The sequence below is a fragment of the Oncorhynchus mykiss genome, chromosome 28 (assembly GCF_057628025.1).
Source record: "Oncorhynchus mykiss isolate SJ-2025 chromosome 28, ASM5762802v1, whole genome shotgun sequence".
NCBI lineage: Eukaryota > Metazoa > Chordata > Actinopteri > Salmoniformes > Salmonidae > Oncorhynchus > Oncorhynchus mykiss.
In genome coordinates, this window is record NC_143049.1 from 36,345,340 (window position 1) to 36,364,953 (window position 19,614).

The 19,614-nt window shown below is 44.2% G+C and overlaps 1 protein-coding gene across 2 annotated transcripts; it reads left to right on the forward strand.

The window, feature by feature from the left end:
- The first annotated feature begins 1,720 nt into the window (after positions 1-1,720).
- On the forward strand, positions 1,721-15,518 carry LOC110509087 (WW domain-containing adapter protein with coiled-coil). Of its 2 annotated transcripts, none has more exons than XM_021590045.3 (13): positions 1,721-2,057; positions 2,309-2,342; positions 3,088-3,274; positions 4,044-4,123; positions 4,952-5,067; positions 5,365-5,459; positions 5,848-6,108; positions 9,710-9,832; positions 10,895-11,046; positions 11,246-11,331; positions 11,952-12,132; positions 13,633-13,760; positions 13,838-15,518. In XM_021590045.3, the coding sequence occupies exons 1-13, from the start codon at positions 2,017-2,019 to the stop codon at positions 13,905-13,907; spliced, it is 1,554 nt and encodes a 517-aa protein (XP_021445720.2). In that variant the 5' UTR covers positions 1,721-2,016; the 3' UTR covers positions 13,908-15,518. The 2 variants fall into 2 exon arrangements, with proteins under 2 accessions (XP_021445720.2, XP_021445721.2); XM_021590046.3 differs by having other exon boundaries at positions 11,955-12,132.
- The last annotated feature ends 4,096 nt before the right edge of the window (positions 15,519-19,614 follow it).

Here is a 19,614-nt window from a genome sequence, read left to right on the forward strand (position 1 = left end):
GTATGGTATTGCTGCCACCAAGTGGATAAGATAGGCAATGACATGTTCTTTTTTAAACTTTTTTTTAAAAATTGAACCTTTATTTAACTAGGTAAGTCAGCTAAGAACAAATTATTATTTACAATGACGGCCTACCTCGGCCAAACCCGGACGACGCTGGGCCAATTGTACGCTGCCCTATGGGACATGTCCTGTTTTGAAGGTCTATTATTTTGTTTTGTGTGGTACACGACTGATTTCAGATAGAAATGTGAGTTATAGAGCTGTAACTCTAAGGCTGGGTTCACACAGGCAGCCCAATTCGGTTATTTTTTTCACACTAATTGGTATTTTGACCAATCACATCAGATCTGTTTATACATCAGATCTTCTTCAGAGCTGATTGGTCAAAAGACCAATTAGTGAAGAAAAAAAAGAACTACGCTGTCTGTGTAAGCGTAGCCTTATTGAAAGCAATTATTTCTACAGTCCACATGGCGTCATGTCATTGAAGTGTACGTTCACTCTCACCCAATTATATAAGTCTATGCTCTCACCATGGAATCATAGCTTTTCTGTCCTTCATATGGCATCATTGATTGATTGTACACTGAGACAGATCAATCAGCATCTGTGGAATACATGAAAGCAAGTATACAGGCTGAAGACCTATATTCCTAAAAAGCTGACTAACATGCAACTTAGTCCGTTTGTGACTTAAAGTTAACAATTAAAAGATAACTATTGTATTAGGTGGCCCCAAAAAATGACTCAATAATTTAAAGAGAATAGGAAAAACTAAGAAATGGTGCTTAATAAATCAGACTAGATACATACTGTTCGTGTCTAAAGTGCTGAATTTATTTGTCATTAATATTAATTAATTAGTTTGTTTTTTAATTCTCTAGAGCAATAGGATTAAAATAATGGTAAATAAAGTTGCTGTCAATATGCAATTCAGCAAGCTCAGCACAGTCCAAATAAGGTAACACTCACCAGAGAGCAGGTGGGGGTCCATTTGAACAGCCACATGGAAACAGAATAGGAGACAAAAATACAGTAAAAGCAATGAGCCAGTCTGAACCAGACAGTATTAGCCCAATGCGACTATCACCAGTTTCCTCCCCCTTAAAAGTTTTCCAATCAGTTGTATATCGTTGGTTCCTTTAGACCTGGGTGGACTAGACCAGGCATTGGTAATCAATGCCAGATATAGGGATGGTCTAATGTCGCCTCATCATTAGTCCTATACAGACAGACAAGGATACAGAAATACAGCATTGGTCCTGATCAGTAGGTTATCCAGAACAGGGTCAATCAAAAAAATAGGCTCTCCGGGCTGTGTTCTTACTGGTACCGAAGGGCCAGTGTATGTGGGCTTTTGTCTCAGCCTAGTGCTATGAAATTCAATTAACTTGCAATACGTTGATGAGTTATAATGGGTAGTACTGTGCACAGCCCATGGAAGAATGAAAAACACTAGGGTAGAGACTAGGGGTTGGTTTATAATTCTGTCATGTTGCATTGGGCCCTTTGAGTTGTTTAACTTTAGACTATCTGACATACTGGGCCGGGGCAGGGAAAGTGCAAAGACCTATACTACCCTTTGTATCAATACTTTTTCAATCATCAAATGTCATCGGCCATGTGCATTCTCAGAGATGGGCTTTGTTGTTATTTCAACCACTGCAATTCGTCTGACTGCATTGCAAATCATTGATTAGCTGAAGGGTTTGCGAACCTTTTTCGACAAGGGAGTATCCCGGAAATAGCTAAGTGTGTGGAGGCGGGGCAGATTTCATTGCTACGCCTGTTTCCTTTCACTGGCACTGCACAGAAGAGATTGTGCAGTTTAGGCGAGAAAATAATGGACCAAAGGCCAACATAGCTATCCACTGTGCAAATCTAGTTGCTGGCCTTCCCAGCTGGCTAACTAATTACCAAGACATCACCAAGATAAATTAACTGAAGACGATAATATTATTTTGTTGTCAATAGTTCACCCCCTTCGCGCACACACACATCAACACGGCATTGATGGTAATGCATACAAGGAAACAACCGAGACTCAGCGATGGGTAAACGACAATACATTTTGTCACTTCTTTGACAGCTCTACCCTTCCCTTGACATAATAATGTTAGCTATGTAGCTAAGGTTTTCATTTATCTAGCTAGTTAGTTACAACTAGCGAACTACGTTGTCGCTAGGTAACTAACGTCAGTAGCTACAGTGGCTAACTAGTTAGCTAGTATAATATTTTTTTTGCAGCATCAACATTTCAAATGTGTGCCTATAGCTAGCTAACTTTCTTTTGTCTATATTTCAGGTGTACCGACCGAAGGGATTCACAGCCCTATCAGGTAAAGCAAGTGAATATAGCACGTTAGCTACGTAGTTAGCAAGTGTGTTAGCTAGCTAACGTACGTTAACTCGTAAGCCATGCAGGCCTTTAGCTGGCTTTTAGTTTTGCAACTCAAAAGCCTTGGTTCAGGATTTGGCAAAATTACCTTAACGTCAGTGAACACAAGTTGGGCTACAACTAGTTAGTAAATTACCTAGCTAACTAATGCTGAACAATAACTTATAGTTCACCAACAAGCTAGCTGCCGACTGTATTTCCCTTGGCGTAACATTAGCCAGCTAGTCGTTAGCCAACCAACGTTAGCTAGCTATGTTTATTTTTACGCGATAGCTAGCTAACTTAAATACAGTCCTTGATAGCCAGTTAGATAACCAATGGAGCATAACGATCTAATCGATTAGCTATCTATGTTGATGGTGTGAATACTGCACAAAGGATGGATGTAGTAACCATTGTAGTAACTCAGAATACGTAAAATGGCTAAAATTGCAGTACAAGAAATTGACAAATGTAGACAAAAAAATAAGTGGGTTAAGGAAGCTAGTTAGCTAGCTGTGCAAGAAACAACGTTACAAACGGTTGTGCATACATAGCTAGGCAGGGATGAAAAGTACAGTACAATCAATGTCAAGAGTAGGAAGTAGGCCTACAGTATCATATGTCAGTGGGTGGAAAGGTGTTCATCCATAAAGAGGATACGTTGAATTGCTATGTTGACTGACACAAGCCTATGTGTATTGCAGACACACAAATCCCAGCCCAAGAGTCAATCTACCACCCTTCACCGTCACGATAAAATGCGAGATGGGTTGTCAGATCCTACACCACCCTACAAAATGCTCCGACACTCTGATGAAAGTCCAGTCAATAAGCACAGTGACGGACACAGCAAAACAAAAACATTTCACACACTCCGAGGCCAAGATGGTGGTAAGCCCAAAGAGAAAGAACCTAGCTAAATAACCTTTTCTCTGTATTTTGGTAATATTACTTAAATGTTTTTGCTTGTGTGCACAGAGAAGCTTGCTTTTGATTAGCCAGTTCAGCTATCCTAGCCTGGTCCTAGATATGTTTATGCTGCTTAGCCTATTCCTGTGGGCCTTGTTATGCCAAACAGCCCTAGGAGTTGGCTATACAGCACCACCGTATCTGGGTCCAGGCTAGAAATAGCCTACATCAAACTGTTGATTTACACTGTAAATTGGGCTATTGAGAGCTCTTGGACTACTTCTGCATACATGACACCTGCTCAAACATGCATGGCTACTTGTGTACAACAAGACGTTGAGTCTGTAAGGCCCAATTCATGACTGAAGATATCCACACAAAACTGTCGGTCAAGTCTATACACAGACATCAATGCAAGATTAACATGAAAGTTCTGTTGCTGAAGTTCCACAGGGGCTTTTTTAAACTAGTTAACTCGACGTTGTCTTGTCAAATGAGAGAGTATTGTAGAATGACGAAACCGTAGTGCACCTAGGCTAGCTACATTACTATGATTATTTTGGGCACTAAAGTATACATTTTTGACCTACTGTACCTTGGTGCTTCATGAAATGGAAAGCTGCTGTAAATTCCATGGTATTGCAAACATCTTTTGTTCAATGGATAGGGGGTAGCCTAACCTGTCATGTCTATGGTTGCTAATAGTGTGGTCTCCTTCGTAGATGTTCTCATCATATAATTTCTTTTAAAGGGACCAGCTGCTCTCCGCAAGAGAATTCTCACAACCACAGCTCCAACTCGCACTCAAATCAAAGCAAGGCGTCAGACACAGTAAGATACCTCGTTGTACTTGAACCAGTGATTTCTGAAAGTAGGCATCCACCAGGCTGGGGTTCGAACATGGGTCTCTAAGCCACAGGACAAGCTCTGCTTGTTTACAGTTCAGTTTTGTGTGACAAATTATGTCAATCGGGTCTGTCGGGATGTTGTGTAAAGGATGATTATTCTCTGGTGTTTGTCTCCATCCATCCTCATGATAATCTGTCTATCAAGAGACATTTTTTTTCAGCTCACAAGAGTTTTTTTTTTTTTTGCCTACATTCACAACCAGAAACAAACCCCTCCTCTCATCTGCAGAGAAACAGTGGACTAGAGTTACTTTCGCATTGAGTTATCAGCCCCTGGAACTGAAGGGTTAGCTCAGCATACACTTGTGTCAAGAAATTACCGGATGAATGGACCTGAAGCGGCCCAGTAGCCAAGTATCACTGCTAGCCTTGTTGGGCACATCCTCATAGCCACAGCTGTAAATCTGTCCTCTATATAGGCAGGGTAACACAGATATGCAGAGTTTCAGAATATTGACATGCACCCTGACAACCACATTTGACTGAGACAGACTAGCCTAAATTGTGTGCAGGATCAGCAAGTCGAATCAATCAATTATTGAGCAAGTCAAATCAAGTTATTAGTCACAGGTGATCTTACAGTGAAATGCTTACTTACAAGCCCCTGTATCTCCTACACCGGTTTTCACATTAGAATCTGATTACTAGCCGCTAGCCTTTATCCTGATTTTCCAAATGTAGGCCTACTTGAACCCACAACCTACGCTAGTGTTAAGTTAGTTGACCTTTATGTTGTGCCTTCTTCCCTCAGCCTCACGAGCCTGCAGACGACTGGTCGGAGCACATCAGCTCCTCGGGCAAGAAGTACTACTACAACTGCAGGACTGAGGTCTCTCAATGGGAGAAGCCCAAAGACTGGCTGGAGAGGTAAGGCCTCGACCAATGGAAAAACAATGTCTCACTCATAAACATCATACTCTTCTTCTCTTTCGCTTAAACTCTTCCGTTTCTACCTTAAATCGCAATACAGTCCAATATGGCCCAATATTCCCTATTTCTGAACCTCATCGATTGAACATGCTGAAAGGTCCCATAACTTAGATTGGTAGAGTACAGGTTCTGACATTAACACTCCCATACTGAATTCAACCAGCAGTTACACTGTTTAATAATGAAACGTAATCCTGACAATGACCTTCAGTTTCTGTATTTCGTTGTGTCCAGAGAGCAAAGGCAAAAAGACCCGTCTAAGAGGGAGTCCAACACGTTCCCTAAAGACCGGGACTACAGACGAGAGTCTGTGGACACAGCCACCACAAGTAAGTATGAAATCTACAGAGGGGGGTCGTTTATGGGAGTTGCTGTCTAAGATTCAGATACACTAACCACATCTGGATTTTGATGTTTGCCTCTTTAAATACATTTTTTTTGTTGTTGTTATAGTATGACTATACCTTTGTGAAATGTGAAATCATCTACTGTCTTAGAATTTGGCCGCGTGTCGATGGTAAGAAGTGACTTATTTCCTCGTCCTCTCCTTCCTCTGCACTGATCTGAAAAGACTTGACACCTGTATGCGTTATGGCTATCACCTTTTCAATGAACAAAATGGATATGAGTACAGCAAGTCAGTCTGAACCACAGAGAGGTGCATCCTGTCTATCAAGCCAGAGTCTCTTCAGTCCTGTTCTTCCTTTCCCTCCACAGAGAGTACTTCAGGGGACAAGTCGTCCTCCAGCACTGCTCCTTCCCAGTCATCTTCCTCCACCAATCCGGGTCTGAACCAAGCCTCTGGCTCTAACCCCACCCCCTCCTCATCCTCCTCCATGGTCCCCGTGTCCCCCTCTGTCCAATCTCAGGCCTCGGGCTTGCTCCAAGACCCCGCCCTCCTGCGGCAGCTTCTCCCAGCGCTGCAGGCCACCCTGCAGATGAGCAATGGCAGCATGGACATGGCCAAGATCAATGAGGGTGAGTCGCCCAACACCACAGTTCTCCTTCTTGAGCTTTAGCAGACCTGGTTCCAAATAAGCTCTGCCTGAAAATATGACTTGGGGTTCAAAGGTCAACTCTGGAGTAATGGTGTGATCGTTGTAACTTGATGCAGCATAGGTATTGAAAAAAGCCTTTGCTATACTGAAATGTGAAACACAAATTTGGATTTTCTGATGTCTGAAGTGATCATGTTACAACAGAACCAGTGGGTTTGGCTTCAGAAGGGTCTGTTCATAGCAGGTTAGGAGAACAAAAGCTGCAGGTTAGGAGAAGCTAAAAGACTACAGTTGTCCGCGACTCGAACACGCAACTGTCTGTCCCTAGCTGTACACTATCTAGCCGAACATGCAACTGTCGGTCCCTAGCTGTACACTGTCTAGCCGAACATGCAACTGTCTGTCCCTAGCTGTACACCATCTAGCCGAACATGCAACTGTCTGTCCCTAGCTGTACACCATCTAGCCAAACATGCAACTGTCTGTCCCTAGCTGTACACTGTCTAGCCGAACATGCAACTGTCGGTCCCTAGCTGTACACCATCTAGCCGAACATGCAACTGTCGGTCCCTAGCTGTACACCATCTAGCCGAACATGCAACTGTCGGTCCCTAGCTGTACACCATCTAGCCGAACATGCAACTGTCTGTCCCTAGCTGTACACCATCTAGCCGAACATGCAACTGTCTGTCCCTAGCTGTACACCATCTAGCCGAACATGCAACTGTCTGTCCCTAGCTGTACACCATCTAGCCGAACATGCAACTGTCTGTCCCTAGCTGTACACCATCTAGCCGAACATGCAACTGTCTGTCCCTAGCTGTACACTGTCTAGCCGAACATGCAACTGTCGGTCCCTAGCTGTACACCATCTAGCCGAACATGCAACTGTCGGTCCCTAGCTGTACACCATCTAGCCGAACATGCAACTGTCGGTCCCTAGCTGTACACCATCTAGCCGAACATGCAACTGTCTGTCCCTAGCTGTACACCATCTAGCCGAACATGCAACTGTCGGTCCCTAGCTGTACACCATCTAGCCGAACATGCAACTGTCGGTCCCTAGCTGTACACCATCTAGCCGAACATGCAACTGTCTGTCCCTAGCTGTACACCATCTAGCCGAACATGCAACTGTCTGTCCCTAGCTGTACACCATCTAGCCGAACATGCAACTGTCTGTCCCTAGCTGTACACCATCTAGCCGAACATGCAACTGTCTGTCCCTAGCTGTACACCATCTAGCCGAACATGCAACTGTCTGTCCCTAGCTGTACACCATCTAGCCGAACATGCAACTGTCGGTCCCTAGCTGTACACCATCTAGCCGAACATGCAACTGTCTGTCCCTAGCTGAACACGCATCTGTCGGTCCCTAGCTGCACACCATCTAGCTGAACACGCATCTGTCGGTCCCTAGCTGTACACCATCTAGCCGAACATGCAACTGTCGGTCCCTAGCCGAACACGCATCTGTCGGTCCCTAGCTGTACACCATCTATCCGAACACGCATCTGTCGGTCCCTAGCTGCACACCATCTAGCTGAACATGCATCTGTCGGTCCCTAGCTGTACACCATCTAGCCGAACATGCATCTGTCGGTCCCTAGCTGTACACCATCTAGCCGAACATGCAACTGTCTGTCCCTAGCTGTACACCATCTAGCCGAACATGCAACTGTCTGTCCCTAGCTGTACACCATCTAGCCGAACATGCAACTGTCTGTCCCTAGCTGTACACCATCTAGCCGAACATGCAACTGTCGGTCCCTAGCTGTACACCATCTAGCCGAACATGCAACTGTCTGTCCCTAGCTGTACACCATCTAGCCGAACATGCAACTGTCGGTCCCTAGCTGTACACCATCTAGCCGAACATGCATCTGTCGGTCCCTAGCTGTACACCATCTAGCCGAACATTCAACTGTCTGTCCCTAGCTGTACACCATCTAGCCGAACATGCAACTGTCGGTCCCTAGCTGTACACCATCTAGCCGAACATGCAACTGTCTGTCCCTAGCTGTACACCATCTAGCCGAACATGCAACTGTCGGTCCCTAGCTGTACACCATCTAGCCGAACATGCATCTGTCGGTCCCTAGCTGTACACCATCTAGCCGAACATGCAACTGTCGGTCCCTAGCTGTACACCATCTAGCCGAACATGCAACTGTCTGTCCCTAGCTGTACACCATCTAGCCGAACATGCAACTGTCGGTCCCTAGCTGTACACCATCTAGCCGAACATGCATCTGTCGGTCCCTAGCTGTACACTGTCTAGCCGAACATGCAACTGTCTGTCCCTAGCTGTACACCATCTAGCCGAACATGCAACTGTCGGTCCCTAGCTGTACACTATCTAGCCGAACATGCAACTGTCGGTCCCTAGCTGTACACCATCTAGCCGCACACGCATCTGTCGGTCCCTAGCTGTACACCATCTAGCCGAACATGCAACTGTCTGTCCCTAGCTGAACACGCATCTGTCGGTCCCTAGCTGCACACCATCTAGCTGAACACGCATCTGTCGGTCCCTAGCTGTACACCATCTAGCCGAACATGCAACTGTCGGTCCCTAGCCGAACACGCATCTGTCGGTCCCTAGCTGTACACCATCTATCCGAACACGCATCTGTCGGTCCCTAGCTGCACACCATCTAGCCGAACATGCAACTGTCGGTCCCTAGCCGAACACGCATCTGTCGGTCCCTAGCTGTACACCATCTATCCGAACACGCATCTGTCGGTCCCTAGCTGCACACCATCTAGCCGAACATGCATCTGTCGGTCCCTAGCTGTACACCATCTAGCCGAACATGCACCTGTCGGTCCCTAGCTGTACACTGTCTAGCCGAACATGCATCTGCCGGTCCCTAGCTGTACACCTTCTAGCCGAACATGCATCTGTCGGTCCCTAGCTGTACACTGTCTAGGCCACAATCGTTTTGATCCTCAGTCTGATATTTCAGAAGACATCTCATTGGGTTTGATTTCTAAAGTTTCTGTTACTCAGAGAGGAGCAGATATTGAATAGGCTTAATTCACCATATCGAGATAAAAGGAGTAACTCAATTGAGGGAAGGGGTTTGTGGGTCCTATTCTTGTGCATGGACGACCCTGAGAAAACCGCTTCTCGTCGACCACATGAGTTGTGAATATAAAATCGTCTCATTAAACTACCCATTCAATGACAGTTTTGCGTAGCCTATATCCCTCAAACTCAACTCTGGACCTCAAAGCCAGTTCTACTGATTTTGTCTCATTGTTCCCCTCTAATCAGGGACTGCTTTAGACCTGGGACACCAGGTGTGTGTGCAATTATTTATCAGGTAGAACAGAAAACATGCAGGCTCCGGACCTCGTAGGGTAAAAGTCCAATATCATGTCTGCTCACCTCTTTTCTACAGTTGATTATTGAATAATGCTGCCTTTTTGAAAATCACTGTCACTCAACAACCCGTCTCTCTTGATATTCATGTATGGACTGGTCTGTGTGTGTTGCATACATGACACGCATATGGGGGGTGCCTGTATCTGTGTGTGTGTTTCTCATTGTCCTGTGTGTTGTTTTTCTCCTCTAGTCCTTGCGGCTGCTGTTACCCAAGCTTCCTTGCAGTCTATGCTTCATAAACTCCTCACTGCTGGACCGTCTGCTTTCAACATCACTGCTCTTCTTTCCCAAGCTGCTCAACACTCCAACCAAGGTATGGCTGCTGTCACACGTCATCACCTTTTTTTGATGTCTCTCTCTCTCTCTCTCTCTGTTAGAATGTTTTTTTCATTCCAGTGTCTCCTGGTTGATGTATATAACTAGGATATATAGAATTACACTTCTATTCAGATAGAAATACATTGGGAGGATTCGCCTATTGGATATTTTCAGGGTAGCTGTTATTGTCGGGAGGATCCTCCTATTGGATATTTTCAGGGTAGCTGTTATTGTCGGGAGGATCCTCCTATTGGATATTTTCAGGGTAGCTGTTATTGTCGGGAGGATCCTCCTATTGGATATTTTCAGGGTAGCTGTTATTGTCGGTAGGATCCTCCTATTGGATATTTTCAGGGTAGCTGTTATTGTCGGGAGGATCCTCCTATTGGATATTTTCAGGGTAGCTGTTATTGTCGGTAGGATCCTCCTATTGGATATTTTCAGGGTAGCTGTTATTGTCGGGAGGATCCTCCTATTGGATATTTTCAGGGTAGCTGTTATTGTCGGGAGGATCCTCCTATTGGATATTTTCAGGGTAGCTGTTATTGTCGGGAGGATCCTCCTATTGGATATTTTCAGGGTAGCTGTTATTGTTGGGAGGATTCTCCTATTGGATATTTTCAGGGTAGCTGTTATTGTCGGGAGGATCCTCCTATTGGATATTTTCAGGGTAGCTGTTATTGTTGGGAGGATTCGCCTATTGGATATTTTCAGGGTAGCTGTTATTGTTGAAAGCTTTAACTGAAGATTTGACCAATGTCTTTCAAGAAGATGTATGGGCATCGTTCAGGGCAACGTCTGCTCGTTTTTGTTGTTGAATATTTTATCAAATTTGGCTATGGATGTATTTAACCAGGGTCGTCCTCTAAGCAACGATAGCCACTGCTTTTCATTAACGTTTTGGATGCATAAGAAAAAAGAAACCTTTAGAATGACTCATGTCTTTATAGGCATATTTATAGTGTAGTTATACCGTTTTTGTGTATGTGAGATTTAAGGCTGTTCTTATTAAAAATAGTACCTTTGTCTTATTCGCCTCTTGGACACGAACCAATAGCGGCCCTGCAGACAAGTCAGTCGCCCATATCACTAACGTCGGACGCCTCCTCGCCCCGCTCATACGTGTCGCCCAGGAATGGCACGCCCCAGACCAACCTCCTTACCCAGAAACCCCTGCTCAGTATGCCACCCGCCACCTCCCAACCAAAGGTCAGCACCTCCACGGAAACTCTAAACTTGTCCAATGATATTGTGTTATGTCGAGGTATGGTTTTGTCATTTTAACCCTGTGATCTGTGTTTGTCTTTCTCCCCCCCCCCCACCTCACCATTATTTTATCTGTCCTCTGCTCTCTTCTCCTTCCCTCTTGCTTGCTTTTAATTTTCTTTCTTATTTTGTCCCTCTGCAGGTTACCCCAGTGAAACCAGGACCAGTTTCTCAGCAGGCTTCAGCAGAGAAACGTCCAGAGGACCCCCGAACTCTCCAACAGCGGAGGTACATAACTAACACATTAGAGCCTGCTGCCCTATGTACATAGACTTGAAATCACTTGCAACTTGAATAATATTTACGTATTCTGCATTACTCATCTCATATGTATATACTGTATTCTATTCTACTGTATCTTAGTCTATGCCGCTCTGACATTGTTCATCCATACATATATATTTTTTAAATTCCTTTACTTAGATTTGTGTATTGTTGTGAAATTGTTAGATATTACTGCAGTGTCGGAGCTAGAAACACAAGCATTTCGCTACACTCGCAATAACATCTGCTAAAACACGTGTAGGTGACCAATAAAATTTGATTTGTTGAATGGTTCTTAGTAGACACGGAGCATTACTTGTATGCCTCCACAATATACACAGCCTTATGAAATGGAAGTACAGCAATCCCGTTTTGTACCCTTGTCAGAAGAATAGTATCACTGGATGAGTGTGGACAAATGTCCTTATTCCTAATGTCACCTACCTCTGTGTCCCTGACCTAGTTGAGATGTACTTGTCTATGTCTGGAAGGGTTGTGTGTGTGTGTGTGTGTGTATATAGAAGACCGGTCTGTCTGTCCCCCCCCCCCGGTCCTTATACTTCTCTGCTGTCTCTCTCGTCCAGCAGTCAGGGGAGTCCGCCACCAGGACCTAACAGCAACTCCACCGGCGGCCACTCGGTTCCCAACGCTGCCTCAGGCCTCACCAGCGCTCCTGGCTCCTTCACCCCCTCGCTGGCCTCTCACTTTGACGAGAACCTCGTCAGGCACATCCAGAACTGGCCCGCAGAGCACATCGAGAAGCAGGTAGGACCTCCACTGTGAAGTGGGGACAATGGGTTTTGCTCATTCAATGTTGAGTTAGTTGTTTAGAAAGGAATTTGTGCGTTCAACTCAAAACAGTTTCTAGTAGATGGTAGAATAAGGTATTTGGGTGCATAATGGGGTGATCGGCATGAGTGAACGTCGAGTTAGTCGTTTTTCTGTCTGGATGTCTGTCAACTGTATGTCTAATGGGATAAATACAGTCTATCAAAATACTACCACACTGTTTTGATATAACCGTGATACACAGAAGCTGCTACTGTTGAATTACGACTTGGATTAGTCATGCCTTGATGGTAGTAGGATATATGCATGTAATCCATTTGTGTGCACATTATTACGAAACAGCAGTTTTTTTTATTGCATTTAGTGTAGACGGCACTATCATACAATCAAATGTTGTACCCTTAGATGGCAGTAGCTACACATCCAAGGCCACCCAGGCCATTTCCTGTTTGAAGTTGATAAAAGAGAGGGCGTGGCTAAGCTCACTGTTTGGTTTGGGATGCCATGTGGTGGTTGGATTCTGTTTGGTTTGGGATGCCATGTGGTGGTTGGATTCTGTTTGGTTTGGGATGCCATGTGGTGGTTGGATTCTGTTTGGTTTGGGATGCCTTGTGGTGGTTGGATTCTGTTTGGTTTGGGATGCCTTGTGGTGGTTGGATTCTGTTTGGTTTGGGATGCCTTGTGGTGGTTGGATTCTGTTTGGTTTGGGATGCCTTGTGGTGGTTGGATTCTGTTTGGTTTGGGATGCCTTGTGGTGGTTGGATTCTGTTTGGTTTGGGATGCCTTGTGGTGGTTGGATTCTGTTTGGTTTGGGATGCCATGTGGTGGTTGGATTCTGTTTGGTTTGGGATGCCATGTTTTGGTTGGATTCTGTTTGGTTTGGGATGCCATGTGGTGGTTGGATTCTGTTTGGTTTGGGATGCCATGTGGTGGTTGGATTCTGTTTGGTTTGGGATGCCATGTGGTGGTTGGATTCTGTTTGGTTTGGGATGCCATGTGGTGGTTGGATTCTGTTTGGTTTGGGATGCCATGTAGTGGATGGATTCTGTTTGGTTTGCTGCTGCTAATGGAAACCTGGTGGACAGATGAGAGACCCTAACCCTTTTTAGTTCTAGTCAATATTTAGCCCTCGCCTCTACTATAAAGAACTGAACCACCAAACAACGCTGCCGCTGGCTGGTCAGAAAGCGGGAGAGTAAGCCTCTGGGCACACAGACATGACATGCCCACTTAAACTTTTGTACACATTTATAGTTGGTTATGGAACCATTAGGTAGGCCTAGGACTCTAGGCAGGAGCCTTCTTGGTACTCTGACTAACCAGTACTAAAATACATTTCTGATAAATATTTCCTTCTGAAGATGGCTAATTAAAACTTTAAAAAATGTTTTTCTCTGAAATTTGACCTCAATGCTTTAAGGTTCATGATGTGTATTTTGATGCAACCCCTCACCCGGTTCTGCCTTTCTCTTTCAGGCAGCACGGTTACGGGAGGATGCCCACAACATGGGCAGTCTCTACATGTCTGAGATCTGCACCGAACTCAAAAACCTCCGATCTTTAGTCAGAGTGTGTGAGATCCAGGCCACGCTGCGGGAACAGAGGTGAGAACAGGACACACACTAGGAATGCATCTTCACGATAAATTGTTTATTTTCTTAAAACTGTCAATTTCTCCCAGAATACTGTTCCTGAGACAGCAGAGCAAAGAACTGGACAAGCTGAAGAACCAGAACTCTTACATGGTCTGAGAACCTGTGTGGGAGATGAAAGACGGTGAACCGCTTTAGGCTGCGGGCGAAGCCTGCGACGCGGTCCTCTATGCCCCATGTGCCCCAGTCTGAACACGTCCGTACCGTCATGAACCAGAGGGCGTCTGAGGATACGGACAAGAGACTGGGCCTGTTGAAGACGTCATGGGTTACGCAATGAAGCGTACCACTGCCCAAGCCCCTGAAAAAGTGTAGATTTTGTCTAGGCATCCAAGATGTAAATTGTTCTATGAAACCGCAGGCTAAAATAATACAGAAGCCGTGTTGAGCTTTTCATGGACACCCAAACCAGTGGATTCTGAGAAACCTACAGGTCATACCTTTTTTGTTACCTGATCAACTCGGCTGGCGTCCTTTTGGATTTGAGAAACTGTTGGACTGTGTTTGTTGCGGTTGATAGCCAGTTTTGGTTTGGGAATGCATCTTTTTCTCCTCAGACTTGTGGCTTAACTGAAGTTGAGAGGGAACTGAAGGGACTCCGATTGACTTGAGATGTATGAATCGCCAACTGATTCCAGGAAGACTCAAACGCCAACACTTCTTCAGCATAGACTTGAAGTGGTGCGTCACATTGCAGATAGGATATCGAACAGCCCACAGGTTAACAGCATATTCTTAAAAGCCAACTTTGATTCCTTCCAGACTCATACAGTTGCTTCTATTCAGTGAGGAATCCTGAATTTAGCAGTCCCAGTTCACTGAGTACTTTTTAAAATGTGAGCCGACAAAGATTCTTAGCTGCTTGACATGAGTTGTCTATGACGGTCCACGCTCCCTCCCCCCTGGATGGGAATAGTCTGTAGACTTAGTTACCTGTGACCCCTCTTACGTTGGGCCAGGATACTTCTCAGAACATACTGTCCCATGGCGGAACCTTTAGGTCACCTCCCAGTCCCTATCACGAACCCCCAATGGGATCATGCGATAAAGGGCAACGTTCTCGTCGTCCATGACCTCTGCATCAGAACCCCCCCTTTGATCTGTACTTGATCATTTTCCCCCTCTTCTGCTGAACGTTTGATGTTTTTTTGTTTTGTAAGCTTGTCTGTTTTGTCTTCATCTTGAGTAATTAATTCCTTATGTGCAGTTTCTCTCGAGATTGTGAAAAAAGGGTCTTTAGTTTCACGTGGTTATGTAAAACCTAAATTATTGTTGCACATTATTAATTGCGTTCTTGTGAAGATGATGGAAGAGAGGGTGGAGATGATCTTATGTTCATGGGACTCACCTTTCTCTTGGCTATACCAGCTAATCCAGTACAGCACTAGTTAAATGGAGTCCGTAGTTAACGTTCGCTACATTTGTCTTACTGAAGTTAAACTTTTTTTTTTTAGGCCTCAGTAATTAAACGTAACTATTTTACACAACAATGCTGTCTCACTCTTTCATATCCACAGACTTAGCTACTCCATCCTCAGACTTCTCCGATCAATCAGTGACATACTGTACCGGCCAAAACTTTGGTCTTCAGAACTGGAGAACTCACTTATCCGATAGTTGGGGATTAGAGGTTTTTGTGAGGATGGGGCGACCATAGCTTTGTATATTATTTCTTAAAAGTATATGAGAATAAAATACATTATTCTACCACATCTTTTGATATTCTCATTTTTGCCTGTTGGCTATCACTTATCACTTTTATACTGACGTTGCATTGTTCCAGAGATGGTGACTGAAAAACAACACTGCCATGCCTCCAACTGACAATGCACAATGTCACTTGTATTACTGTACGGTGTAAACATGTTTGTCATTCAAATGTGATTGCTGCATTAATTCAGCATATTGGTAATGCTGCAAAGTGCATAAGAAGCACAGTTGTGCTAGTTTAAAATGACATGACGCTCAATTGATCCCTTCGTTGGACACAAGATGGCAATATTGAGCTAGCAATAGCAATGACTTTGTCTTTCATTATCTCCTAGATTCCCTTGGAGGCTTTTAATTTACACTGAACAAAAATATAAATGCAACATGTAAAGTGTTGGTCCAATGTTTCATGAGCTGAAAAACACAAAAAGCATATTTTATTCAAATGTTGTGCACACATTTTTACATCCCTGTTAGTGAGCATTTCTCCTTTGCCAAGATAATTAAATCCACCTGACAAGTTTGGCATCCACCTGACAAGAAGATCATTACACAGGTGGTCCTTACGCTGGGGACAATAAAAGGCCACTCTAAAATGTATGGTTCTGTCACACAAGACTGCCACAGATGTCTCAAATTTTGAGGGAACGTACAATTGGCATGCTGACTGAAGGAATGTTGTTTTAGAGAATTTGGCAGTACGTCCAACTGTCCTCACAACCGCAGACCACGCCATCCCAGGACGTTCACATCTGTCTTCCTTACCTGCAGGATCGTCTGAAACCAGCCACTCGGACAGCTGATGAAACTGGGTTTGCACAACCTGAAGAATTTCTGTACACTGTCAGAAACCGTCTCAGTGAAGCTCACCTGCGTGCTCGTCGTCCTCAACAGGGTCTTGACCAGTTTGGCGTTGTAGCCACTGGCATGCTGGAGAAGTGCTCTTCACGGATGAATCCCGGTTTCAACTGTACCGGGAAATTGGGAGACTGTGTTTATGGTGTGTGGGAGAGCGGTTTCCTGATGTCAACGTTGTGAACAGAGTGCCCCGTGGTGGGGTTATGGTATGGGCAGGCATTAGCTACGGACAACGATCCTGAGGCCCCTTGACGTGCCATTCATCCACCACCACCTCATGTTTGAGTTTGATAATGCATGGTCCCATGTCGCAAGGATCTGTACACAATACCTGGAAGCTGAAAATGTCCTAGCTCTTCCATGGCCTGCATACTCACCAGACATGTCACCCATTGACATGTTTGGGATGCTCTGAATCGATGTGTACGACAGCGTGTTCCAGTTCCCACCAATATTCAGCAACTTCGCACAGCATATCTGTATTCCCAGTGAGGTGAAATCCATAGATTTTGGGCTTAATGAATTTAATTATTGCATGTTGCGTTTACATTTTTGTTCTGTGAAAATGTTGCGTATTTTGTTATTTTGTTTAATTGATCAAATTGGTAGTTAGTCTTGTCCCATCGCTGCAACTCCCGTACAGACTTAGAGGTGAAGGTCGAGAGCCATGCGTCTTCCGAAACACCACCCTGCCAAGCCGCACTGCTTGCGTAACCCGGAAGCCAGCTGTACCAATCTGTCGGCGGTAACACCATACAACTGGCGACCGAAGTCAGCCTGCAGGCGCCCGGCCCACCACAAGGAGACGCTAGAGTGCGATGGGACAAGGACGTCCCAGCCGGGCAAACCCTCCCCTAACGCTGGGCCAATTGTGCGCCACTTCATGGGTCTCCCGGTCACGGCCGGTTGCGACAGAGCCTGGGACTAACCCGGGTCTATAGTGATACCTCTAGTACTACTATGTAGTGCCTTAGACCGCTGCTCCACTCGGGAGGACCACATTTTGCATAGTTACTGAAGAGACTTGATTCCTGCTCTTTCACTGCTGATTTCCATCTGATTAAACTGTGAGCTCATCACGTGGTTTGCATTGTGATGTTCCTCAGAATTTAGATTTGTGGTTTTATTCAGGAAATACAGTATGAATATATTAGCAGTTGTTACTCTTCAATAACACAGACCCCAAAGCAAATCAGGGGGAGGAAAAAAGGTTTATTCTTATTCAAAGTGGGCGAATCCATGCAGAGAGGTAGATGTTCATGCTCCCCTGTCCCCAGTGATTCTCTCCACAGAACAAAGGGACAGGATCTAGTTTTATAACTCAGCCCTAGCCTGTGGTTGACGAATTAGAAGTCCTTGCAATAAAACTGGGCCAATGGCCAAATAACAAGTATCCTATTTCAGGCTCACTGTATAGACAAATTCCTCCCATGTCTCTGACCCATTAATCAATAATTCCCCATTACAGAAAAAACACTATTTACATTGATCGTTAGTACTGTATTGTCCTCCTAACCTCTAGTACTGTATTGTCCTCTTTCTCTGCTTTGTGTATTTATCTTCCAAATATTCTTATAAATCCAATCAGTGGACACATGCATGAATAGTTCCCCTTTATTAATGATGTGATGGTGGCAATGAATGTGAGATTATTTCAAAAGCATTTAATTAACAGTGCCTTCAGAAAGTAGTCATACTCCTAGACTTACTTTACTCCACATTATGTTGTGATGTATTTAAGCTTGCCATAACAAAAGGGTTGAATACTTAATGACTCAAGACATTTAAGCTTTTAATTTTTTTATGCATTTTTAATTATATATATTTTTTTAAACATAATTCCACTTTGACGTTATGGGGTATTGTGTGTAAGCCAGTGATAAAACATTTCAATGTAATCCATTTTATATTTATTCTGTAGCACAACACAATGTGAAAAAAGTCCAGGGGTGTAAATACTGCACATTCACCAGCAATTCTGTATTGTCTACCATTTGTTATTGTAAGGACCTATGGCATTTTAAGAGAACCGTGGTGAGGCGTAAAATACTCATGTTCACATTTCAACGGTCTTTGATCGTCACGATTGCATTAGCAACATTACGATAATGTGGGTAGCGACGTAGAACATCAACCAGGAGAAGGGGAATTAATTTACCAGTGGAGCCTTGATAGGCAGGTGTTAAGAACAGCATCGGGGAAAGGTCACTGGTTCGAATCTCTGAGCCGACTGGAATAGAAATCTGTTGATATGCCCTTCAGCTAGGCACTTAACCCTATTTGCTCCTGTAAATTGCTCTGCATGAGAACGTCTGCTAAATGACCTAAATGTTACTTCTGTCATTGGTCTGGTTTCTTATCAATCAATAAGTGTCTGTCAACTAGAAAACCAACACATAGGAAACCCAGTCAAAAACATTTGAAGTCGGAAGTTTACATACACTTAGGTCATTAAAAATCGTTTTTCAACCACTCCACAAATTTCTTGTTAAAAACTATAGTTTTGCATGACACGTAATTTTTCCAACAATTGTTTACAGACAGATTATTTCTCTGTATCACAATTCCAGTGGGTCAGAAGTGTATTTACACTAAGTTGACTGTACCTTTAAACAGCTTGGAAAATTCCAGAAAATGATGTCATGGGTTTAGAAGTTTCTGATAGGCTAATTGACATAATTTGAGTCAATTGGAGGTGTACCTGTGGATGTATTTCAAGTCCTACCTTCAAACTAAGTGCCTCTTTGCTTGACATCATGGGAAAATCAAAAGAAATCAGCCAATACCTCAGAAAATAAATTGTAGACCACAAGTATGGTTCATCCTTGGGAGCAATTTCCAAATACCTGAAGGTACCACATTCATCTGTACAAACAATAGTACGCAAGTATAAACACCATGGCCGTCATACCGCTCAGGGTGGAGACGCGTTCTATCTCCTAGAGGTGATTGTACATTGGTGCGAATAGTGCATATCAATCTCAGAACAACTGCAAAGGTACTTTGTGAAGACACCCGTAGGAAACGGTTACAAAAGTATCTATATCCACAGCAAAACGAGTCCTATATCGACATAACCTGAAAGGCTGCTCAGCAAGGAAGAAGCCACTGCTCCAAAACCCCCATAAAAAAGCCAGACTACGGTTTGCAACTCCACATGGGGACAAAGATCGTACTTTTTGGAGAAACGTCCTCTGGTCTGATGAAACAAAAATAGAACTGTTTGGCCATAATTATC